Genomic DNA, 27,061 nt, shown 5'->3' with positions numbered 1-27,061 from the left:
GGTTGGGGGTCACCACAACATGAGGAACTGTATTAAAGGGTCGCGGCATTAGGAAGGTTGAGAACCACTGTTCTATATAAATACGTTTTCAACTAGACAAGTAAACGTCATGTTTCCAGGCAAACTGCTTACCTGCAGTGAGTTGAGTGCCGCAAAAATACCAAGGACCCATAGAGCATCAGGAGCTATAATGGTTGCGATACCAAATCCCCAGGTTAGACCTAACAGCGGGGTCAGGATTGCTATGCTCTTCCCAATGTGTATTAAGGTGCTCTTGTCTTCCTTCTTCGGTTTGTCTCCAACTGAGGGCCTGAGGAGTTTAATAATAACAACTGCAAGGATGATGAAGTTGACAAGGATAATTGTCAGTGCCGGTAAGACGAATGCAATGAAGGCTTTGCTGTCGCTGAAGTTGAGCCAGCAAGCGTTGCCATTAAGATATGTTCTACCCGGCTGTGTGACAGCGACTGTAATAATGGATATCAGAAGAGGGCAGCCATAACCCATGGTGAATGCTATCGCCATCATGCGGCTTTTGCTCATGTCGTGCAAGACGTAGACCAGTCGATAGAACAGTATGAGGCCCATAGTCAACATCCAAAAAAATAAGGACAAGTAAAAAAAGTGTGTGAAAAACGTTGCAGACACACAGGCATTGGAGTTAGCTGTATTCAGGGGATCTGATTTCAACAGAGTGCTTATGGCTGAACCAATGATAAACCAAATATCAGCAATAAGGAGCGATACGGCAATGTTTACCAAGCAAACATGGCGCATGTAAGATGTTTTGTTCTTGGTCACCGACTTCCATATTAGTCCTTCAATTGTGATGCAAATCAACAAGCTGATAATGGAAATAGCCAAGCCAATGTAAGTAATATAATCCAGTATGATACTATCTACTGCCTTATAGGACATTAGAATGGAAAAGGAAGTCAGGTGATCGCAGTCGCAAGAGACGTTCTCAGCGTTGTTTACTCCTTGGCACCCAGTACTGTCCCAGTTATTAGTTTCCAGATTCCAGAAAACACACCCTGGAACATTCAGTGTCTGATTGCTCTTCTTAAAGTTCATTGAAATTTTAAAATTGGAAGGCACTTGGGTGGAGAGTACCGTTGTCATGACTAGGCCATTCACAACTTTAGTTGATGTATTCAGCAAAATGTCCTTCAAGGTTGCGTAGGCAATGGTAATGATGTTGGTATTATTCTCCATGTTGCTCACACTATCCTTGGAGATAAGAACACTGCCTGTCAAGTTATTGCCTTGGGAGAAATTGAAGCTTTCGTTGTAGCTTCTTGATGAATTTGCAATAATGCCAGCCAGCTGAACATTGGAATTGTTTATTATTGAAATGGATCCGTTGTCAATTTGAAGCTTTCTGGCAAATTGTTCCACTGAGTTCAGCAGCTGGGTACCCCTATCAGTCCTATTGTTCATGTTATTCCAAGCGTTTTTAGATGTGTCATCTACAACAACATTGACCGTCGTCAGAAAGTTCTGCAGAGAAAATAAAAGAAATTAATTAGTGCTCAGGCTAGGACTCCAATCGGGCAGAAAAAAATGGCTGCCTTACATTTCAGGGCCTAACGATTGAATTATAATGACGGGCATAGATAAAAGTCGGTCCGGGGACCGCATCAACGTGCAGATGCGGTCCCCGATCTGACTAGATTTTCTAACCTGCCCGATCGATATCTGCCCGATTTCAGGCCAGATATCGGTTGGGCAGGCCTTTCAGAAGTGCCCATATAGGGGCCGATTAGCTGCCGAATTAGTCCAAGGGACCCATATCAGCAGCTACTATAAGCCCGTGAATGGGGGCCTTTAGTTGATCTTATGGGCAATATTAGGTCAGACCAGCCTGCCATGATGTTGGAAAAGGTTCTGGTGGACTTAAGTGGACTTTTTCTACTCATTTGAGTAGAAACTGCCAAACCTGACCACTCATTGGGTCACCCCAAAATAGCCTTTTGTTTTTAATGGCATACTGTATCCCAAGGCTGAATACAAATGGGATTCTTTTAACTAAGGTGAAATTTAAAAAACAGTTAATTTGGGGGTTCAGTTCCACAATAAGCACCTCAAGCTGTTGCATAAGCTCTGGAAATGCTCAGATACTTTGTTTCTTAAATAGATTAGTCATACTGCTGGTCACTACCTAGGGGCTCATTTAACTCATTTTTCTTTTGTCTTGAAACTTTAGAGATTTCGTTTTTTGACGCTGGGTTTTGCCCGAAAACTCGACTTTTTCGATTGGTTACGGGAAAAATTCTATAGAGTTGGGATTTTCTCGGCGGCTATTCGGAAAAGTCAAGTTTTTTGCAATTTTTGTCGCAGCAACTTTTCCGTGTGACTTTTTTTTCGGTTGTAGTAAATTTGGCCCATAGTGTTGAGAAGGCAACATCTCCCACAGTTTTCAGGGCAACACAGAGACAGTACAAAACGTAGGTAAGTGCCATTAGGGCAATTATTACGGACACCAGAGAAAATACAGACTTATCTGCAAAACCGCGAGACTTACCTGCATAACGTCCGGCTGTACAGTTTGAGTGGTGGTCGTCACTTGCTGTAGTATGTTGACTACCGTCACTATGTTGCTTGGTGAAGACGTTATGTTTTCCTTCTCTGCCGTCACTGTGGCGCTAAGGTTTGCAACATACACAGGCAATATCTCTGCCCCCCCTGGGCCTGTCAGACTCTGGGAAATATACAAATGTGCACGCATTTTCTTATTTGGTGCTGTATAATGTTGTAGTGCAGTTGGCTCTTTTACAGTATTGAATATGTGAGCCCTTTTTGGATCCTACCTACATTGCCTGGCATTTCCCAATCCAGTAAATGTGAGTCAGGAAAGGTGAATAACTAACTGAAATATAAAGGCTATGTCATTAGCCTTAGCATGGATGGCAGATTTTGACTATAGGTTGGGGAGGAATGGCCATTTGCTTTCCTAAATACACCTGAAAGCCCAGCTTGAAGGTTAGTTAGGGTGAGATTTGGGGTGAATTTGTATTTGATATCCTTGATATTCTTGGATCTAGTTCACTGCCATACCCATAGCTTGCTATCTGTGGATCCAAACTATTAATTCTATAGCTGGCCATAAACATTTAGATTTAAGTCACCTTATGCCCAACAATCGGATATTGAGTGTATGTTTTAATGTAACAATCTAAAGCTCACATTCAGATTAAGGGGCAGATGTATCAAAATGTGAGTTTAGAGTTTAGCGTTTAATACATAAAAACTCACCCATGTTCTTTTCATTCCTATGGGATTTCTAGAAGCTTATTTATCAATGGGTGACAGAACTCAAAATAAATGAAAAGAACATGGGTGAGTTTTTATGTATTAAACGCTAAACTCTAAACTCACAATTTGATACATCTGCCCCTTAATCTGAATGTGAGCTTTAGATTGTTACATTAAAACATACACTCAATATCTGAGTGTTGGGCGTAAGGCGACTTAAATCTAAATGTTTATGGCCAGCTTAATTACTTGTTAGAATTGATAGTATTATTGATAGTTCCAGGAAATCTAGGATATCAAATACAAATTCACCCCAAATCTCACTCTAACTAACCTTCAAGCTGGGCTTTCAGGTGTATTTAGGATAGCAAATGGCCATTCCCCCCCAACTCTAAACTCACATTTTGATAAATTTGCCCCCAAACGTACGAAACGTAGTTTTGTAAGATTATATCAGTGTGTGTATGGCCAGCTTTTGGAGTAAGCCACTTGATAGACAGGCGGATACTGTCCCAGACCCTTAATAGACAATAATGTATGACTCTACATTTCTAGTGCAAAACTACCCTTATGTTGTTAAATGAACCAGTACTTGTAACTAATCTCTAAAAAGACAAATGTACAATTCCAATTCAGTTGTCGGCAACAGTATTTGTATTTTCTTACCGGGACATCAGAGACTAATCTGTTGAGAACTTGCAGTACGCAGTTATCGGGCACTACGGCCTGCCAGCCCGTCGATGTGCACGTGTAACTCTTGTTTCCAGTTAGGTTAATATTCTCAGATGAACAAGGCACTGTGATTATGTCCCCGAGTGCCCCAACGCCTGGAGGGGCCCCACACTTGATTTCCACTTTAAAAATAATAATTCGGAAATATAAATTAATAGAATGAAACTAATGAACCAGTTTGGGGGATAGGGGTAATTAGTTGCCATTTATGTTTGGGTCTACCAAATTTGGTGCAAGTATATGTATATATAAGTACAGGTATGAGACCTGTTATCCAGAATGCCCGGGACCTGGGGAGATCTTTCAGTAATTTGGATCTCCAAACCATAAATCATTTAAATGTTAAATAAACCCAATAGGATTGTTCTGCCTCCAACAAGGATTAATTATATCTTAGTTGGGATCAAGTACAGGTACTGTTTTATTATTACAGAGAAAAGGGAATCATTTAACCATTAAATAAACCCAATAGGGCTGTTCTGCCCCCAATAAGGGGTAATTATATCTTAGTTGGGATCAAGTACAGGTACTGTTTTATTATTACAGAGAAAAGGGAATCATTTAACCATGAAATAAACCCAATAGGGCTGTTCTGCCCCCAATAAGGGGTAATTATATCTTAGCTGGGATCAAGTACAGGTACTGTTTTATTATTACAGAGAAAAGGGAATCATTTAACCATTAAATAAACCCAATAGGGCTGTTCTGCCCCCAATAAGGGGTAATTATATCTTAGTTGGGATCAAGTACAGGTACTGTTTTATTATTACAGAGAAAAGGGAATCATTTAACCATGAAATAAACCCAATAGGGCTGTTCTGCCCCCAATAAGGGGTAATTATATCTTAGTTGGGATCAAGTACAGGTACTGTTTTATTATTACAGAAAAAAGGGAATCATTTAACCATTAAATAAACCCAATAGGGCTGTTCTGCCCCAATAAGGGGTAATTATATCTTAGTTGGGATCAAGTACAGGTACTGTTTTATTATTACAGAGAAAAGGGAATCATTTAACCATTAAATAAACCCAATAGGGCTGTTCTGCCCCCAATAAGGGGTAATTATATCTTAGTTGGGATCAAGTACAGGTACTGTTTTATTATTACAGAGAAAAGGGAATCATTTAACCATTAAATAAACCCAATAGGGCTGTTCTGCCCCCAATAAGGATTCATTACACCTTAGTTGGCATTAAGTAGAAAGAATTGTTCTATTATTACAGAGAAAAAGTAAATCATTTTTATAAATTAGAATTATTTGCTTATAATAGTCTATGAGAGATGTCTCTCCTGTAATTCCGAACTTTCTAGACAATGGGTTTCCAGATAACGCATCCCATACCTGTATTTATATATATATATATATATATATATATATATAGAAGTCCAAGCAACAGGCACTCACGTCTGATGAGATCACAGATCGCCTGGGTGCAGTATTAGAGCTGTAGTTTAGAGAGCAAAAATGGAAGAATGCCGCACTCACAGGGCTTAGTGTAGAAAAATAGAGTAGTTTATTCAAACAAAAAAACCTAACGTTTCGGCTGGAACCTCAGCCTTTCTCAAAAAAGTTTTTTTTGAACCTCAATAAGTTTCTGACTGCACAGCGAGTTTGGGAGCTGCTAGCGAGTTTTGCATGTAATTTAAAGTGTTGCATGTAGATTAAGTGTATAGTAGGCGTTAAAAACAAAAAAGGCGTTTGAAACTTAAAAGGCACTATACAAGGGATTGCACTCGGGAGACTGTAAGTACCCAGTGGCAATATGAGTTGCAGTATGATTGCTGGTGTGACTCAGTGTGCATCTTGTCGCATGTATGTGGTCCTGGAGCAGCAGTTCCATGCAGCATTTACTTGTGAGAGATGCAGGTGGGTTTTCCTCTTGGAATCTGAGGTGCAGAATCTAAGGGGGGAACTGGCAGCACTGAGGGCAGCTGCAAACATGGGGGAGAACAGGAGGCTCACTGAGCAACCACTGGCAGGGGCCGGTGTAGTGGGGGGTGGAGAAGGGACAGTGGAGGTTAATGAGGGAGATAAATTTGTAACAGTTAAGAGGGGCAGTAGGGGACACAAGGGTAGGGGGGCTGGTTCACAGCTTGTACAATCCAACAGATTTGCCGCTTTAGGTGAAGATGCTGGGGAAGACAGCTCTGAGCTGGCATGTATGGAGCGGGCTGACTCTCAGAGCACCCTGGGAGCCGGCACCTCTAATACAGGTGGGGGGAGTAGTGCTAGGAAGGGAAGGCAGGCTATAGTTGTAGGGGATTCAATTATTAGAAAGGTGGATAGGGTAATTTGTCGCAAAGACCCTACATGCCGAACTGTGTGTTGCTTGCCTGGTGCTAGGGTTCGGCATGTGGTGGAACGAGTGGACAGATTGTTGGGAGGGGCTGGGGAAGACCCGGCGGTCTTGGTACACATAGGTACCAATGACAAAGTTAGAGGAGGGGGGGAAGTCCTCAAGAACGATTTTAAAAAGCTAGGTGCGAAGTTGAGGGCGAGGACTTCCAAGGTAATTTTCTCAGAGATATTACCTGTGCCACGAGCAACATTAAGAAGGCAGCGGGAGCTTAGGGAGATTAATGCGTGGCTGAGAGATTGGTGCAGGGAGGAGGGCTTTGGGTTTCTCCAGAACTGGGCTGATTTCTCAGTCGGCTACAGGCTCTTTGCCAGGGATGGGCTGCACCTCAATGATGATGGGGCAGCTGCTTTGGGGGAAAAGATGGCTAGAGGGTTGGAGGAGATTTTAAACTAGGAGTGGGGGGGAGGGTGCAGAGGGAAATTCTGTGGTAGACAGGATAGATGAGGTAGTGGGCATAGTAAGGGAAAATGGGGGAGGAGACTTGCTTCGGGATACTGATAATGGCAGGGAGGCCCATAAGTTGTTTACACGTCATTCTCACGCCGGAACCAGTATTAAATGTATGTTTACCAATGCAAGGAGTCTGACTGGTAAAATGGGAGAGCTGGTGGTAATGGCGTTGGAGCGGAAATATGATGTGATTGGAGTTGCTGAAACTTGGTTGAATGAGTCTCATGACTGGGCAGTTAATATTGGGGGGTATACATTGTTTCGGAGGGACAGGGGCAATAGAAAAGGAGGAGGAGTGTGTCTGTTCATTAAGCAGGAATTAAAAGCAAATATTAGGGAGGAAGTGATGGGGTTAACAGAGGGAGCTGAATCCTTATGGGTTGAGCTTCTCACAGATAGTAAGGAATCTACCAAACTAATTGTAGGGGTATGCTATAGACCCCCTAATGTAAGCGAAGAGGAGGAGGCCCAGCTCCTGTTGCAAATAGAAAAGGCTGCTAGTTTGGGGCAAGTGATAGTAATGGGGGATTTTAATTACCCTGATATTGACTGGGGCAATAGTACTGCCAGGACAGTAAATGGGAACAAGTTTATAAACTTGCTGCACGACAACTTTATGTCACAGGTTGTTGAGGAGCCAACCAGGAACCATGCTATACTAGATCTAGTGATCTCTAATGACCCAGAACGTATAGCAAATGTGCAAGTGGTTGAACCCCTGGGTAATAGTGACCATAATGTTATTTCATTTAATGTTTGGTGCAGGAAACAAATTTACACGGGGGCAACAAAGACAATGAATTTTAGGAAGGCAAATTTTAGCTCCTTAAGGGCAGCGCTTCAGGGCATAGATTGGGGCTTTATGTTTTCTGATAAAAACACAGAGCAGAAATGGTTGTCATTTAAAATGATATTAAATCATTACTGTTCTCAATTTATTCCATTAATAAGAAAAAGTAGAAGTGTTAAGAATCACCCCATGTGGCTTAACTCTGAGGTAAAGAAGTTAATAGGGAAAAAAAGGAAAGCTTTTAAGAAATATAAGTCAGAGGGGACAGTAGCTGCGTTTAATGATTATAAACACTATAACAAGTGTTGTAAAACAGCAATCCGGAAGGCAAAGATAGAAAATGAGGAGCGCATCGCGGCCGAGGCCAAGACTAACCCCAAAAAGTTTTTTAAGTATATTAATAGTAAAAAGATGCAGGTTGAGGGTGTGGCCCCATTGAGTTATAATAACAATATGGTTACAGCGGATACAGAAAAGGCAGATGTGCTTAACCAGTTCTTTTCTTCTGTGTATACAGTAGAGGAGCCAGTGGGCCAAGTCCCACCCAATAGCTGCACTGTTGCCTCAGCTCCAACTACACAGTGGCTGGCACAGGATATGGTGCTTAAAGGGTTACACACGATAAATGTAAACAAGGCACCTGGGCCAGATGGAATACACCCTCGGGTACTGAGAGAGCTAGGGGCAGAATTGCAGTGGCCCTTGTTTCTTATATTCTCAGACTCGCTTTCATCAGGTATGGTACCTAGGGATTGGAAGAAGGCGAATGTCATTCCCATATTTAAAAAGGGAGTAAGATCTCAGCCTGGCAATTATAGGCCTGTAAGTTTGACATCCGTGGTGGGCAAGTTATTTGAAGGCTTGTTAAGGGATCACATTCAAAGTTATGTAGTGGAGAATGGCATTATGAGCAGTAATCAGCATGGCTTTATGAAGGACAGGTCATGTCAGACCAATTTAATTGCTTTTTATGATGAGGTAAGTAAGAAGCTGGACAGTGGGGATGCAGTAGATATCATCTATTTGGATTTTGCGAAAGCATTTGATACCGTTCCCCACAAACGACTGCTTTCTAAGCTAAGGTCTATTGGTCTTAGTGAAGCCGTTTGCACATGGATAGAAAACTGGCTACAGGATCGGGTACAGAGGGTGGTTGTTAATGGTACATTCTCTACTTGGAATAAGGTCCTCAGTGGGGTCCCTCAGGGTTCTGTACTGGGTCCACTTTTGTTTAATTTGTTCATAAATGACTTAGGGGAGGGTATTATGAGTAATGTATCAGTGTTTGCAGATGACACAAAACTCTGCAGACCAGTCAATTCTATCCAGGATGTGACATCCCTGCAGCAGGATCTTGACCAACTGGCAATCTGGGCAGCTAAGTGGCAGATGAGATTTAATGTGGATAAATGTAAGGTCATGCACCTGGGATGTAAAAATATGCAAGCCCCGTATACCCTTAATGGGACTGCACTAGGCAAATCCATAATGGAGAAGGACCTTGGAGTCCTTGTAGATAATAAACTTGGCTGTTGCAAGCAATGCCAGGCAGCAGCTGCAAGGGCAAACAGGGTTTTGAGCTGTATTAAAAGGGGTATAGATTCACGGGAGGAGGGGGTTATTCTTCCCCTTTACAGAGCGCTGGTAAGGCCCCATCTAGAATATGCTGTTCAGTTTTGGTCTCCAGTGCTCAAACGGGACATTACTGAGTTAGAGAGGGTCCAGAGAAGGGCAACTAAGCTGGTAAAGGGTATGGAAAGTCTCAGTTATGAAGAAAGACTGGCCGGGTTGGGTCTGTTTACACTGGAGAAGAGGCGCTTAAGAGGTGACATGATAACTATGTATAAATATATAAAGGGATCATATAATAACCTTTCTAATGTTTTATTTACCAGTAGGTCCTTCCAACGGACACGAGGGCACCCACTCCGTTTAGAAGAAGGGAGGTTCCATTTAAACATTCGGAAAGGATTTTTTACTGTGAGAGCTGTGAGGTTCTGGAATTCCCTCCCCGAATCAGTCGTACTGGCTGATACTTTATATAACTTTAAGAAGGGGCTGGATGGATTCTTAGCAAGTGAGGGAATACAGGGTTATGGGAGATAGCTCTTAGTACAAGTGAGGGAATACAGGGGTAGGGGAGATAGCTCTCAGTACAAGTGAGGGAATACAGGGGTAGGGGAGATAGCTCTCAGTACAAGTGAGGGAATACAGGGGTAGGGGAGATAGCTCTCAGTACAAGTGAGGGAATACAGGGGTAGGGGGGATAGCTCTCAGTACAAGTGAGGGAATACAGGGGTAGGGGAGATAGCTCTCAGTACAAGTGAGGGAATACAGGGGTATGGGAGATAGCTCTCAGTACAAGTGAGGGAATACAGGGTTATGGGAGATAGCTCTCAGTACAAGTGAGGGAATACAGGGGTAGGGGGGATAGCTCTCAGTACAAGTGAGGGAATACAGGGGTAGGGGAGATAGCTCTCAGTACAAGTGAGGGAATACAGGGGTAGGGGAGATAGCTCTCAGTACAAGTGAGGGAATAGAGGGGTAGGGGAGATAGCTCTCAGTACAAGTGAGGGAATACAGGGGTAGGGGAGATAGCTCTCAGTACAAGTGAGGGAATACAGGGTTATGGGAGATAGCTCTTAGTACTAGTTGATCCAGGGACTGGTCCGATTGCCATCTTGGAGTCAGGAAGGAATTTTTTCCCCTCTGGGGCAAATTAGAGAGGCTTCAGATGGGGTTTTTTGCCTTCCTCTGGATCAACTAGTAGTTAGGCAGGTTATATATAGGCATTATGGTTGAACTTGATGGACGTATGTCTTTTTTCAACCCAACTTACTATGTTACTATGTTACTATGAATAAACTACTCTATTTTTCTACACTAAGCCCTGTGAGTGCGGCATTCTTCCATTTTTGCTCTCTCTCTCTATATATATATATATAAAACAGTCCACACGACAGCACCACACTCCAAAAACTGCTGCTCCGCAGCTGCCCCTGTGCACGGAATACCAAATAAATATCAAAATAAAACAGCCAGCACCAAGGGTCTTTGTGTTTCAAAAAAATCTCTTGTGTATTATAATTGCATGTACAATTCAAGGACCTTGAAAAAGGGACCGAAACGTCGGTTGTACATGCAATTATAATACACAAGAGATTTTTTTTAAACAAAAAGACCCTTAGTGCTGATTGTTTTATTTTGATATATATATATACACACACACCAAGGTATAAATGTTAGTGCTACCTCAACCTATCCTACTTTGACAACTCAACCAGGCTGTTTGTCAAAAAATTATTATTTTATTCAAATGTCCATACTAAAAAACCCTATTTGTCCTTAGGCAGAATCCTGTGGGTGTGTATGTGTTTTTAATATGGATATTTGAATTAACTATTTTTGTTAAACTTGCTGTAATGAGTTTGGGATGCTTTATTGATATGGATTGTATGCCGTTTAATCTGGGGGTAGTATCCCATTAACTCTGGTCCTTTTTTGACTGGCCAATTGTGACCTCTAGTAGCAGTAATTTGTGAATTCACTGTATTTAGCATCCACTATATCTTAGTTCTCCTTTAAAGGCTTAAGTTACGAGAGATTCTTTTTAAAACAAATTTTAGGAAAAGAGCATTTGAACCTTATGGTGTGCACTTACCCTGCTGGCGCAATGTCAGTTTCATGGGGGCGCTTTTCACGGTGCCGCCCAAAGAGTTTGTAATTGTGCAGGAGGCAGTGTAATTTCCACAGTTGGCGCAATTGTAAGTCACATTGAAACAGTTGCCATATAATGTCATAGCTAAGAGAAAACACAACATCATAAGTTTCTGATCATAAAATACCCCTGTCCTGTTAAATATCTGCCTATATGTTAAAGTAACACTGTCATGGGAAAACATGTTTATTACAAAACCCATCAGTTAATAGAGCTTCTCCAGCAGAATCCTGCATTGTAATCTGTTTTTCCCATGGGGCTAGCCATATTCTTCATTTCCCAGGGTGCCACAGATATGTGACCTGTGACCTGTGCTCTGATAAACTTTGGAGTTGGAGTGATTCCCCCCCCCCCTCCCAGCAGCCGATCAGCAGAACAATGGGAAGGGAGCAATATAGCAGCTCCCAGTAGGTATCAGAATAGCACTCAATAGTAAGAAATCCAAGTCCGGCTTGGGACTCCTCCAGTTACATGGGAGTAGGAGAAACAATAGGTTAGCTGAAAGCAGTTCTAATGTGTAGCGCTGGCTGAAAGCTCAGACTCAGGCACAATGCACTGAGATGGCGTCTACACACCAATATTACAGCTACAAATACATTTGTTGGTTCAAGAATAACATTTTAAATAGCAGAGGGAATTATTTGCTGCGTAACAGTGTCATTTAGAAATAAAAAGTACCCCATAAAAATCATGAGAGTATCCCTTTAAATAAAAATTAGAATGTCAGCCTCCTGACCTCACCAAACAAATGAAATGCTTGTTCTTCTAGCTTCAATAGAAAGGGAGGGGACTCTGTTTACATGGTTGCCAAAATCTTTCCTGCTACAACAGGGTATGTAACAACCCTCTCCCCATACTGAAATGACAAGTTATTTTCAGATTCAAGGCAATATCCTCTGTATTTACCTGTTGTTATTACTCCTATCTGCAAAGTAGCGGTGTAACCCGACATGTCAGAACCACAGCAGCTGAACTTAGTGGCTGTGCCACTTTGATAGACTGTGTCCACTGGGTTGATATCAATCTGCGAGCTTGCAATGAGCTTGACAACAACCACAGACTTTTGGGTCGACTGCAGTTTCAGAGATTCCGACGAGCAATAAAAATTACCTGTTGATAAAATAACCCATTGTTAATCTAGGTTGTATGGAAGATGTATCGAAGGAGCAGTGGTCACTGTACCCACCTTGCCAACTTGTCACTGCACTTGGAATATAAAGCACAGAGGTGGAATTTGAGGCATAATAGTTGAAGAGAGTGGTTTGAACAGTTGTATTAATGGTGCCGGAGAAATTCCAAATGATATCAGGAACGTCCTTAGAACTTTTACACTCCAGCCATATGGATTGCCCTTCGGAAATGCTGAGAGTGCCAGCCGCAGGAATCAGCGTTAAACCTGTAAACAGAGAAAGAATTGGCAGCATTTGCTGGAGCAGAAAGTAATGGCTTCCCCCCAAATCTGGCAACCACATGCCCACCCCCACGCAACCCTTATCCTTTTAGCAGAAGAATAATGTTTGCTCTGTTGTTGAATATGAAAATATTAGAACTTCATGTTGGAATTCAGTCACTTACCTGGTTTTGAATACGTGACACTGACGGCTTTAGAGACCTTAGCTCCATATGATGTAAAGCAAGTACATGAGTAGGTCGCTGTGCTCCCGTCTGTGCACTGGTCCGGGCTGGCTTGCACAATATAAGTCCAGCAGGTAGAGGTAGAGCATAACTGGGACCTGTCTGTGATGAACAGTATTATAGATTGGTTAAGGCGTTCAGTAAGAGGTTAAATATTATACCTATCTATAGGCAGTCCTTCTGCAAACAAGCCAAGTGGGCCAGAGAGGGATAACCTTACCCATTCCTACCTGCCCTCTGTAATTGGTAGCGAGGAAGTTCTTACACAAAACCACACGACCCATAGAATCTCACATCAGTAAATTCAGTCAACCTATGCTTCAAAAGTCTATCAAGCCCGGGTACTTTCTCACATGTAATGTGGACTTGCCCTATTATAACTAGAGATTGAGAGATGGTGGCCATATAAGATTTACTCACCCATTTGTGCACCCGTATGCGTGATGTTAATTCCACCACCTAGGGGCGTTATAGTGCCTAAATACAGCCCTCAAAGGCAGTGGACCCGTAACAGTCATGCTAACCACCAGGGGCACTGGGGGCAATGGCAGGGGTGAATGCTAGTTAGGGTAAGTGTATCTCCTAGATGCCCCTGAAAGAGATTTAAGTTAAGCTGTTCGGGAAATTCATGGAACTGAGGCTGAAGGACTGGTATATTTTCCTTTTCAAATGAAACTGTGCTATACACTGAAACATCTGATACCCACTGATTTAAGGGGTTAGAGATGAGACTTTTGAAGGACCTACTGTGCTTTATTACTATAAAACATAAAGTACTTGGTAAGAGATAGAATCAAGTCCCACAATGACTATTTTGTGTGTAATTGCCACAAGGTTGCCATTTCCACTTGAACTTGCAGGACTGCAATTGTATGTTAAGCATACTGTACAGTGCCACTTCTATTAAAGGGGAAGTTAACAACCAAGAAAAGTGGATATTTAAATATAGGATTATTGTTTTGCATTACTCAGGGTAGCTCCTAACATCTGCCTCTGCTAGCTTTAAAGGGAAACTGTACCCCAAACAATGTAGGTCTCCATAAAAATATATTGCATAAACAGCTCATGTGTAAACCCTGCGTCATCTAAATAAACCATTTTCATAAAAATATATTTATTTAGTAGTATGTGCCATTGGGTAATCCTAAATAGGAAACTGCCATTTTAATACTAAGGGCCGCCCCCTGGGATCATAGGATTCACAGTGCACACAAACAAGCCAAGGCACACATACATGCTAGGCCCCATCAGCCAATGAATGGGCAGAGTTCTGCCTTTTGCTCCCACACTACTTCCTGTTACAGTTAGAGCTGCATCACTTCCTGTCAGCTGATCTCTGAAGGAGCACACAGCCCATCACTAAATGGCGGCTCAAGGGAAAAGATGTAAAAGGGCAATATTTACTGATATATATATTCCAGTTTGGGGAGATTCTTTAATAGGCCACTTAACATAATATAAATGACCTGTTGGTTAAGTATTCACTCTGGGGGTATAGTTTTCCATTAAGGGTGAAGACACACAGAGCTACTAGTAGCAGCTACTTTTTTACAGCTACTTAACACCAGAAAATCCCCTGCCATAGACAATACTGAGAATTGTCTCTGCTAAAAACACACATAGAGACAATTACCAGTACCAGTAATGATCAGCATTGTCTATTTTAGTAGCCGTGGTAAGTTGTGCTACTAGTAGCTCTGTGTGTCTTTACCCAAGAGCCAAATTTAAAAACAAAATAAAAAAACACAGAACTTTTAAAACAGTTGTAGGTACAGGTGTAACATGCAGGGCCCATCCTGGAAGTAACAGTCCCTCAATGCAGATTCTAGGGCTCCTTTGCTTCTGGGCACCCTGTACTTTGCACCCTAAACATAAAGCCCTAATTGCAACTAATGTGTATACATGCTATTGCCTTTGCAGACACTATTAGGATAAACACAATATTTCATATATATGCAAAACTTACTGAAAACTCCTTTGTTTGGGTCAGAAGAACATGTAAGTGAAAGGGAGTTTATATCCCCGTCGGTGGAACAAGTGACCAAAATATTGTCGGAGTTGTCACAAGTTACTGTAACTGAATCAGGTCCACTCATGGTTATAGACGCAATGGTTATGTTTGTATCTACCGAATAAAGGGTAGAGGAGTTTTCAAACATGCACCTGTAATTTCCTGCGGAGACAAAAGGTTAGGATACACAAAGGTTACAAATGGTAACATTTTAAATGTATTATAAAGTATTAATATTTTTTTGAAAGGCTGGGCTGGACCCTACTACACCTGCTATCCCACAGCCCCAGTCCCTTCCTAGAGGCTATTATCCCCCCACTGCTACTATAGGCACCATCTCTCCCTACTATACCTGCTATCCCACAGCCCCAGTCCCTTCCCAGAGGCTATTATCCCCCCACTGCTACTATAGGCACCATCTCTCCCTACTATACCTGCTATCCCACAGCCCCAGTCCCTTCCCAGAGGCTATTATCCCACTGCTACTATAGGCACCATCTCTCCCTACTATACCTGCTATCCCACAGCCCCAGTCCCTTCCCAGAGGCTATTATCCCCCCACTGCTACTATAGGCACCATCTCTCCCTACTATACCTGCTATCCCACAGCCCCAGTCCCTTCCCAGAGGCTATTATCCCACTTCTACTATAGGCACCATCTCTCCCTACTATACCTGCTATCCTACAGCCCCAGTCCCTTCCCAGAGGCTATTATCCCACTGCTACTATAGGCACCATCTCTCCCTACTATACCTGCTATCCCACAGCCCCAGTCCCTTCCCAGAGGCTATTATCCCCACACTGCTACTATAGGCACCATCTCTCCCTACTATACCTGCCATCCCACAGCCCCAGTCCCTTCCCAGAGGCTATTATCCCCCCACTGCTACTATAGGTACCATCTCTCCCTACTATACCTGCTATCCCACAGCCACAGTCCCTTCCCAGAGGCTATTATCCCCCCACTGCTACTATAGGCACCATCTCTCCCTACTATACCTGCTATCCCACAGCCACAGTCCCTTCCCAGAGGCTATTATCCCCCCACTGCTACTATAGGCACCATCTCTCCCTACTATACCTGCTATCCCACAGCCCCAGTCCCTTCCCAGAGGCTATTATCCCCCCACTGCTACTATAGGCACCATCTCTCCCTACTATACCTGCTATCCCACAGCCCCAGTCCCTTCCCAGAGGCTATTATCCCACTGCTACTATAGGCACCATCTCTCCCTACTATACCTGCTATCCCACAGCCCCAGTCCCTTCCCAGAGGCTATTATCCCCCCCACTGCTACTATAGGCACCATCTCTCCCTACTATACCTGCCATCCCACAGCCCCAGTCCCTTCCCAGAGGCTATTATCCCCCCACTGCTACTATAGGTACCATCTCTCCCTACTATACCTGCTATCCCACAGCCCCAATCCCTTCCCAGAGGCTATTATCCCCCCACTGCTACTATAGGCACCATCTCACCCTACTATACCTGCTATCCCACAGCCCCAGTCCCTTCCCAGAGGCTATTATCCCCCCACTGCTACTATAGGCACCTTCTCTCCCTACTATACCTGCTATCCCACAGCCCCAGTCCCTTCCCAGAGGCTATTATCCCCCCACTGCTACTATAGGCACCATCTCTCCCTACTATACCTGCTATCCCACAGCCCCAGTCCCTTCCCAGAGGCTATTATCCCCCCACTGCTACTATAGGCACCATCTCTCCCTACTATACCTGCTATCCCACAGCCCCAGTCCCTTCCCAGAGGCTATTATCCCCCCACTGCTACTATAGGCACCATCTCTCCCTACTATACCTGCTATCCCACAGCCCCAGTCCCTTCCCAGGGGCTATTATCCCCCACTGCTACTATAGGCACCATCTCTCCCTACTATACCTGCTATCCCACAGCCCCAGTCCCTTCCCAGAGGCTATTATCCCCCCACTGCTACTATAGGCACCATCTCTCCCTACTATACCTGCTATCCCACAGCCCCAGTCCCTTCCCAGAGGCTATTATCCCCCCACTGCTACTATAGGCACCATCTCTCTCTACTATACCTGCTATCCCACAGCCACAGTCCCTTCCCAGAGGCTATTATCCCCCCACTGCTACTATAGGCACCATCTCTCCCTACTATACCTTCTATCCCACAGCCCCAGTCCCTTCCCAGAGGCTATTATCCCCCCCACTGCTACTATAGGCACCATCTCTCCCTACTATACCTGCTATCCCACAGCCCCAGTCCCTTCCCAGAGGCTATTATCCCCCCCACTGCTACTATAGGCACCATCTCTCCCTACTATACCTGCTATCCCACAGCCCCAGTCCCTTCCCAGAGGCTATTATCCCCCCACTGCTACTATAGGCACCATCTCTCCCTACTATACCTGCTATCCCACAGCCCCAGTCCCTTCCCAGAGGCTATTATCCCCCCCACTGCTACTATAGGCACCATCTCTCCCTACTATACCTTCTATCCCACAGCCCCAGTCCCTTCCCAGAGGCTATTGCCCCTGCTTAAACCACCTAAAGTCAGGTCTGTTAAAATAATGAACAGTTGGAAATGAACTATAAAACAAGTGAAACTTGCCTGCATAATCCGAAGTCACGCTGGCTATTAGCAAGTTGGACACTGACCCATCACTTGTTGATGTGAAGGTCATTTGGAATAGTGCATTAGATGTAATTTTTTGTGAATCATTAAAATACCATAAAACATTAGTAGAAACAGAATTGACAGTACATGTTAAAGATAGATTATCTCCAACAAAGACTTTGGCTGGTAAAACACTCATGTTACTCTGTCCTGTAAAGAAAGGAATACAGTGGGTTAGGAAACAGAGGGGCTCACCTTTATTACATTTACTAAACACTAAATTGTGTGTTTGGATCGGGAGTATAGTTGGACTTTGTTGCAGGGCACTGGCTGTTCATCAGATGCATAACATAATGTCAAACTTTATTTGAAGAAAATATACTTGCCTGTAAATTTAGCCCCTTCCCCTACACTGTATTACCCAGGTTTTCCTAGTTGCACTCTAAATATGAATCGCCAAGCCCTGGCAGCCCACCCACTGATGTTCTGTATTCCCCCCCGGATTCCCCCCAGTCCCTGTTTCAATGACAGCACCCTACCCTACTCCCATGCCGCTCTATAGACCTCTTCTCTATTTAAGTTTTTACCTGTTGTTTTTTTTACTGTAAAGCTGACTGGGTGCTTTTGTATTCTGCTACCTAGGGAACCAAATCAGAACAGTAGTAGCCACAGAGCAGTAGCCACTTGTGGCCACTGGCGGGCATTCTGACTTGGTTCATTGCCATCTTCCCATAGCTTTAGGCTTACAGCACCCAAACCACCATTTCCATGCGGGCGAGTGACTGTTATCCTGTATATCCTGTGTATAGTGGGGATTGTGATTGTAGAATTCTATAAAAGGCTCAGAGTACCCAGGGCCCATGGAAAAAGTGGCGAGCATCCATTGGTACTGTGCTTTAAAGTAAGTGTAGTATGGAACTTGGCCCAGCAGAATGGAACAGAAGTAACATTCAGGCACTAAGAGAACTTTTTTTTGGGGGGGAAGATAAGCCTCCCTTAGTTAGAAATAGAGTTATCTATCCAAATCTCATGACAAGCCAGCCTGTGGCTCAACTTAATTGGCCTTAAATGCATGTGAGTGCCATTCCTGTAGTTGATGCCTGTTTGAACATCCAGGTAGCAAAAGCACCACTAAGATTTTGGTGAAACAGAGTGCAGGTGAATGTTCTTCTGTAGACTGCTGCAATACCACACCATTTCATTGGGATCCACCACAATATTATGTAGCACGTTTTTTAACATGTCCCCTATGCCATTTACATTCTAATTAGAGTATCTTTCCATTAATTAATCATTGAGTAATCTGAAAGGTTCATACAAAATCTATTTGTATTGACTCTATGGTCTTTTTTCTAAACCTTACCCTGATGTTGGAATATAGATCCCAGTACACTTTAACCTTTGATTATATGTTCCTAGGAGTTGTGGTCAAGCAACATCTGGCGCCCTAAGGGCTCTGGGGTCTCCCAATATCTCTACAGAAAATGTACATCTGCTGTCTCCTGTGATTATCCAAATCACAAATAATTCAGTAGATCTACATCAGCAGTTCTCAACCTGTGGGTCGGGACCTCTTTGGGGGTCGGGACCCTTTCACAGGGGTCGCCTAAGACCATCCATCAGAAAACACATATTTCCGACGGTTTTAGGAATAATTTTATGGTTGGGGGTCACCACAACATGGGGAACTGTATTAAAGGGTCGCAGCATTGGGAAGGTTGAGAACCACTGATCTACATCATTAAATGGCGGAATTGTTATGGAACAAGCTTCAGCCTAGTCCATTGAGAGTAATTGTTATTGCACCATATAATATCTCTCTGACCATAAGTCCTTACCTTCAATGATATTCTGAATGGCTGGTGTGGCTAGAATGAAGACTTTACTCAAGTTGGCTACTAAATCATTGTTAGCCGCCTGGAGCACTGAAGTGTTGACTGGATCTGTGGTAATGGTGTAGTCTGCTACAACACTTCCTGGCCTGAAATTGAGAAGGTGTTTAGCCAATCAGGAGCAAACATATTTCTTCACAATTTTGATCACCTTTAAAATGACTCCCATGGTCACTCCCATGTGTTACATACAAACTATAACTAGGTCTTCATATTACTGGGGAGGAGGTGTGTGAATGTGGTACAGTCCTTTTAATGTAATGCCTCCCCTCTTCCTGCTCTACAGTGGTTCTGGGGGTGGGACTTCCTGTGTAGCACATTCTCTGATGTGTGTTTAGCTCTGACTGGCAGTTGTATGCTCCCATCTGTTAAACCGCAGCACAGTAAGGAAAATAAATGTTCTCAGTGCCGTTGCTATTTTCTCATTGGAAACTCCAAGGGAAGGCCCATGCTCTACTCTTGCACAGTCCCTGTACTGCTGGGTACCACCACCCTACCAACACTACCACATCTGGTGTAAAGCCAAAGCTACAAATAATTGGTGATGCTGCTACTTTTACAAAAGGACAGGATAGTCCCTACATTGTCAATTTCTCCCTCACCCCTCACTGAGGTCTCCAAGTCCCAATCCTGGCCCCGAGCCTACACCCTCTCTCCTTTCTGATGGGTCTTTAAGTCTGATTATAGACCTTCTCCCACCTTATATGTAGGTGGCCACTTGATCCTATAGCTCCCAAGGGGCTACACTAGGGGACCTATTTATTATGCTGTGTAAAACAGAATTTGCTGGAGAAAAATGCAGATCCACCAGTAACTACAGAATGAAAATAAACCTCGCTCTATCAAATTATCATCCTTGGCTGGATTTCTCTTACCTAAATCCTGTCACTGTTGCTGATTGGAATCCGGGCAAGGTTCCATAGCAGGTATTGAACTGCAAAACACAACAATATTGCAATGAAGACAAATGAGCTTTTGTATAAGGGCTGGGAAGCTGCAGCCAATGGTCTCTTTTTGCCCTGCAGGCTGCAGCGTACATGAAGCCAGTCAGGGGATGCTGGGAATTGTTGCCCGACAACTGCTCGAGCACTACAGGTTGCCCTACGCTGTTCTAGATTTAACCCCTCTGGAAATGCAACCGAATCCATTGGAAATTGTATTTATGGTTTAGGAGTCAGAATCAGCAGTGCAAAGGGTATAAACATCTAGAAGGACAATGCTTTCAATAGCAATTACAATTAGGAATAATGTAACTTCAAAACCCAATGGAAAATTGTAATTGGCACATAGTGGAAAGTGGTCTGTTATCCTTTATTATACAAGGAACTGTTTTTGGATGAAGATTTCCTATAAGCAGGAAGTACCTAGAAACATATTTTTCAAGGGGGTATTTAAGACAAAATTTATACCTCTGTTTGAAAAAAATAGCATTAAAAATATTGTAGAGTTTTTCCAGTAAAATAAAAACCTGTATAGTTAAATAGATAAAGGCAAGGGAAACATACCGCATTTTCCAGCTGGCTTTTGTAACTCTTGTACTTGGTGGATGATCGGTCTAATAAATTGCTTGTAAAATCTTCGTTAATTCTAAGGCTCATTTTTATGGTTATGTCTTTAAAGAAAGAAAAGTAACATTGAAAAAAAAAATGTAAATATAATATATATATATATATATAAAGCAAAATCGGGTGCAGGATGGCAGATGCCTTAATGAAACACTATGAATGGGAATGTAAAAGAAGCCAAGCATTATCAGCTTTATCAGAGTGCACACATTTTTGGGGCGTCTATAGCTCCAATTGAGGCTATTGGTGTAATCCCCTGCAATTACCAGCAGGTCCTGGTTGGCTGTAATACCATGGTTCCCTTATGTCAATGTGTCCCCTTTGCCTGTAACACTTAATCTGGCACTTATCCTTTTGGACAAAGCATGGAAAGATTTAGCGGCATTCCTAAAGAGTTTTTAAGACACCTTAAACATTTATTCCAGAGTATTTAGGTCCAGAGCCACCCTAGGGACCGACCTAAGTACGTCCCCCCTGAGGCAGATGTTACATCATGCACAGCCAAGCACCCCCCTTCTTAGTCTGCCGTGTAATTACAAGGTCCATCGTTCTTACATGTCTTAGGTTGACAATATGTTCCAGTTGGAAGTGTTTGACTTATGCAGGTACATGGTGAACTGGATCCGGCACAGGGTGTATATTTGTGACACACATCACTAGCCCACACGTAGCCATTTTCACAGGAGCACTGGGACGTTGATCCGCTTAGACTGCATGCTGGGGAATACAAAAACACAAACATATATTGGCCTAGAATAAAACTTGACATACCTAGAACCATGCAACTATTTTTGAATTTCTCAATGTATGGATTTTAACACCAGAGATGGACAGAAAAGCTTTGAACTCGTAACTACCCAAATCTAATGAAACATGACTTACCTGTGGTCACATTTATTGCTGTGATATTGGTAGTCATGGAAGAGTCCAGAGCAACGGGATATGACAAGCTCTGTATGTATTGCTTGAGGTCATTCAGGAGAGAGGCATTTGGGAAACTGATTTCAATGTCAAATGTGTATTGTGTACCAGAAGGAGCAACTGCAAAACAGAAATCCAATGTACTGGTTACAATTAAGAAAATTAATCAGCATTGTTTATTTATATGGAGCCAAAAAGTTAGCACAGCCCTTTATTGTGATGTTACAGCTAATAATGAGACCAAGGCAACAAGCGTCACTCTGCTGAAACTCTAAAAGACTCCACCAGAAGGTGGCGCTGCAGATCCTTTGCATGAAACAGGTGAAAGAATGAATTGCATTTGCATTGTGCTGTAAATGAATCAAACCAGGCTTAAATGTTCTATAGATGACATATAAATTGCAGGGCAGAGTTCAGATTTGACATAAATAGAACTGACTGACCTTCTCCAACAATTTTCTACCTGCATCTGATATTCTGGGGGTCCTCTCTATATAAACAGGAGAGTGGCCCCTATGATTAGCCCCCTATGCAGTATATATCAAAGTACACATGTTTTTTAATATACAGTACAAATAACTTTCCCATAGAGTTTGCCATATCATTCCCACAAGCAACTCCATCTCCATGCTGAACGGCCCCTATAAACCCACCCATGGCTTCAGCCATAAAAGGCACAGACTGGTCTTCATTTTTTAATTTTTTTTAACTGTTTTTCAGGTATTTCGTTTCTTGTTCAGCAGCTTTCAAGTTTTGAATTTGCTAGGGTCTTGTTTTTGGTTTGAATGAGACGCCGATTTATTTATAGAAGAGGAACTGAATATAAAAATAAATAATAAAAAGTAACAATAACAACAATAGTGTAGCCTTGCAGAGCAATGTATTTGACTGCTGGGGTCAGTGACCCCCATTTGAAAGCTGGAAAGCTAGAATAGGACATTCCATAACATGCTAAGAATTAACTGAAGGGTGAAGCTCCCCTTTAGAGTACACTGCTTCAGTAATTATTATTATTATTATTATTAACATTTATGTATAATTGCCAACATATTCCGCAGCGCTGTACAATAAGTGGGTTTCATACATTGGGCATACAGAGTAACATATAAAGCAATCAATAACCGATACAAGAGGTGAAGAGGGCCCTGCCCAAAAGAGCTTACAATCTACAAGAACCCCATTACCCCCATCCTACGCATGTTCAGCTCTTGCATTTCATTTGCCCTTTATGCTGACCCAGTAAACTTTACATTTATCCCCAAATACCAAGAGACACAGTAAGAACACAGAGTTGGCAGGCTATCTCTACCCAACATATTCCTGGCAGCAGGGATACAAGCCTAATACCAGTCCAGAAAAGCTGCAAACATGGAATGACTCAAACACATTAAGCCGTCAACGAGGAGGAGGAGAGGGAAGAGTAACCATGAACCATCAGGTACCCAGACAAGGGGGAGAGTGATGAAGAGCAATCCTCTTATAATGGGAAGATAACAAGATGCAAATATCTTATCTTCAAAGCATTTTATGTTCAATCCTCAGTAAAGTGTACATTTTCTTCCTTCATGGATAGAAATTCATGGGAAAAATGAAAATATTCCACTGGGGATCCAGTAATACAGCTGTCTCACATTGACAGTCCCATCTTGCCTTCCTATACACCTACTGTAGCATGTCTGCAGCCCAACCTGGACCTTTAGTTGTCACAATCTTTCTCTACTACATCTACTTTCAAACAATTTTATACCTACATCTGTTGTTCTGGGGGTCCTCTCTATATCATCGGGCCAATGAGAGTGGCTTCTATTTTCAGCCCCCTAAAGGGAGCTCTGTCCCAGGGGCAAAATAGTAAAATGCTCTGCTCCATAACACTGTGCCCCAGAAACATAGACTATATATTACTTATATTCCCTTTCCCAACTCCATCTTGTTTTTCTATTAAACCATGTTATCACGGTTGCAGCCCATAACCAGAGTGGTGTTACCCTGCCTTGGATAGGTTACAGGGTTATGGGAGATAGCTCTTAGTACAAGTTGCCCCGGGACTGGCCCGATTGCCATCTTGAAGTCAGGAAGGAATTTTTTCCCCTCTGTAGCAAATTAGAGAGGCTTGAGATGGGGTTTTTTGCCTTCCTCTGGATCAACTAGTAGTTAGGCAGGTTATATATAGTCATTATGGTTAAACTTGATGGACCTATGTCTTTTTTCAACCTGACTTACTATGTTACTATGTTACAGTATTACGTCATTTCTAGAACAACCAACAGCCATGGCCTGCAACATACTGAAGGGGGATGATAGAATGTTCCATCAGTAAAACATTTTTAAGAACTGTTTGTGCGTTCACTTACATTGGAGTGAGGAATGTGGATGAACCTGGTTGGCTTATGAGACGGTTATGTCTCAGCCTTGTGCCAGCCAGGACGGGATGTTTGTAGCAACACATGAAATGTTTTCGGTTCTACGGCAAATTATCACAAGTTTCTAAAACAGTTTTAGAAGGAAACATCACATCTAAAAATAGAGTCATAGGGGAATTTTCACCTTTTCTCTCCATAGACTTAAACGGGATATGTCGATGCATAATGCATTTATCTAACGGTTGATAAGTTGTTACATGTTCTATTATACATGTAACTAAGCAGTGGGGGGGAAGTTTCCCTCTGGGGAGCTGTAGCTTTACTCTTTAACAAACATGCCTTTCTATGTCATGGCTATTTGTTTGGCAAGTTATAGGTCTTGGGCAAATATTGGCTTTATACAGGGGCAGAGATACAGGACACGCTCACTAAGGCAAACTGTTCCAACCATAATAAAGGGGGAAGTTTACTTTGGAATTAACTAGCATTGCATGGGCATTGACTGCTTGCAAGTATTTGTCTTTGTTGTGTCTCTCACTAAACCAGTGGCTCAGGGCAACATGTTGCTCCCCAACCCCTTGGGTGTTGCTCTCAGTGCCCCCAAACCAGGGAGTTATTTTTGAATTCCTGACTTGGGGGCAAGTTTTGGTTGAATTAAAACAAGATTTCCTACCAAATAAAGCCCCCTGTAAGCTGATAGAGTGCATAGATGCTGCCTAATAGCCAATCACAGCCCTTATTTGGCTCCTCCATGAACTTTTATGGTGCTTGTGTTGCTCCCCAAGTCTTTTTACATTTGACTGTGACTCACGAGTAAGAAAGGTTGGGGAACCCTGAGTCTAAACTTAAAGCTAGATCTCTTTCTTTTATTACTTATCTCTCAGTTCAGTCCTCTATTGTTTATCTTCCCCTCTCATTCAACCCATTGTCTGGTTGCTAGAGTAAAGGTGGCCATACATTATAAGATTTGCTTGTTTGGCAAGATCGTCAAACAAGCAAATCTTTCCCAGATATGACCATCTAAGGTGTTCTATATTGGGCTAATTTGATCGGCCAAATGATCGAATGGCAATGATGTGATATGATCGGTTGGAGCGAGGACCACATCAATGAGCCAATACAGTCCCTGAATCAAACCTGCCTGATCGACACCTCGCAGATACCAGTTGAGTAGGGGCATCAGGGGTTCCCATACATGGGCAGATAAGCCATCCAATCGGCAGCTTAACTCTGCCCATGTAAGACCACCTTAAGTGGGATCCACACAACCAGATGATTTAAGGTGATGACACACAAGGAGATTAGTGGCATCAAAATTAGTGGCGACTAATGTCCTTGAATGCTCTCCTACTGGCAAGAATGGAGATTGCTGGTAGGAAAACATATGTTTCTGGCTGCTGGGGTCAGTGACCCCCATTTGAGAGCTGGAAATAAGCAAATAATTTACATAATTTAGGAACTATAACAAATGAAGACCAATTGAAACATTACTAAGAGTAGGGCATTCTATAACATGCTTTAATCCTCACATATACTTTCTGAAACCGTTACTAGTTAGTCACAGGCTAAGTGGGGCTGATATGTAGCATCATTCTGTATAATAGAATAGAATCTCAATAGCACATAATCCTGAGGATACTGTAACTATATTTATGAGCTTATTTTTACAACTTGTAAACTGTAGCCTTTTGGGCAATAAAGTCATTTTGACAGAATAAATACAACCCGTAGAGCAGAGATTAGCCTTACATGGCACAATCTGGGTTCATAAATCTCAATAGTTCACCCTTTTCACTCAAAACTGGTAGCAAAGCGAATCCCTAGACAGCTCTTACTCACACCTTCAATTCTTCTCTGGCTTCTGGAAGTTTCCCCTCTTTGTTCAAACAGGCCTGTGTCAAGCCTATCCTTAAAAAGGCCACGCTGGCCCCGTCCTGTCTCTCTAATTACAAAACCCCCCATTCCTCTGCTCCTCACTACATCTCTTCCCTTGTGTCTCCATACGTTCCTGGCCGACTCCTTCATTCCTCGCAGAGCAATCGTTTGGTTGCGCCCCCCACTACTACTGCTGTTTCTCGCCTTAACCCTTTCTGCCCTGCTGCCCCTTACATTGGGAATGCCCTCCCTGATTTCCTCCGGAGAGAATCCTCCCTTAGTCTTTGGCGCACTCACCCAGCACCTGATCTGGGAACTGGCACTTATACTGTAATGTCACCCACTGTGACCTACAGCACTTATATTTGCCTATTTGTGTCTGTAAGTTACCCTCCCATATAGATTGTAAGCTCTACGGGGCAGGGACCTCCTTCATCTTGTGTCTTTGACTCTTAACTTATTGCAACTGTACCTTGTATTTATTTGTATTTATTGTTATACTTTGTATTTATCTATTATTATCTTAATAACCCCCTGTTTGTATTAATGTATTCTACCGATTTATTAATTCCCATGCCTCTAATTTTAATTTATCATCTTCATAATAAAAGCATGAAAGAAATAAAAGAGGTGACAGGGGGACAACTTAGCCATGTTTATCTTATAAACATAATCATTGTCTGATTTATCTTAGTAACCAGGGAGTGGTTTGAGAGAGTGGTTAATATATGAATAGTAAAGGGGCTAAATAAAAATTGTAGCCTTACAGAGCAATAGTTTTTTGGCTGCCGGGGTCAGTGACCCCCATTTGAAGACTGGAAAGAGGCAGAAGGGGCAGAAGAAGGCAAATAATTCAAAAACTATAAAAGATAAAAAATGCAGACCAATTGAAAAG

The 27,061-nt window shown here is 42.7% G+C and overlaps 1 protein-coding gene across 3 annotated transcripts in view; it reads right to left on the bottom strand.

The window, feature by feature from the left end:
• Positions 1-27,061, bottom strand: part of adgrf1 (adhesion G protein-coupled receptor F1) — a 182,356-nt gene that overhangs the window by 4,651 nt on the left and 150,644 nt on the right. For all 3 annotated transcript variants that reach the window (NM_001113826.1, XM_031901487.1, XM_031901486.1), the window contains 14 exon segments: positions 133-1,500; positions 2,525-2,701; positions 3,922-4,109; positions 11,250-11,390; positions 12,213-12,416; positions 12,493-12,702; positions 12,882-13,043; positions 14,908-15,114; positions 17,548-17,763; positions 19,392-19,534; positions 20,321-20,379; positions 20,951-21,057; positions 21,566-21,727; positions 21,893-22,051. In NM_001113826.1, coding sequence (NP_001107298.1) covers positions 133-1,500; positions 2,525-2,701; positions 3,922-4,109; positions 11,250-11,390; positions 12,213-12,416; positions 12,493-12,702; positions 12,882-13,043; positions 14,908-15,114; positions 17,548-17,763; positions 19,392-19,534; positions 20,321-20,379; positions 20,951-21,057; positions 21,566-21,727; positions 21,893-22,051 — 3,503 coding nt within the window.

Source organism: Xenopus tropicalis, chromosome 5 (assembly GCF_000004195.4).
Source record: "Xenopus tropicalis strain Nigerian chromosome 5, UCB_Xtro_10.0, whole genome shotgun sequence".
In the NCBI taxonomy this organism is placed as follows: Eukaryota; Metazoa; Chordata; class Amphibia; order Anura; family Pipidae; genus Xenopus; species Xenopus tropicalis.
The sequence above is the reverse complement of the archived record's forward strand: the minus strand, read 5'-3'. Positions and strand labels throughout refer to the sequence as shown.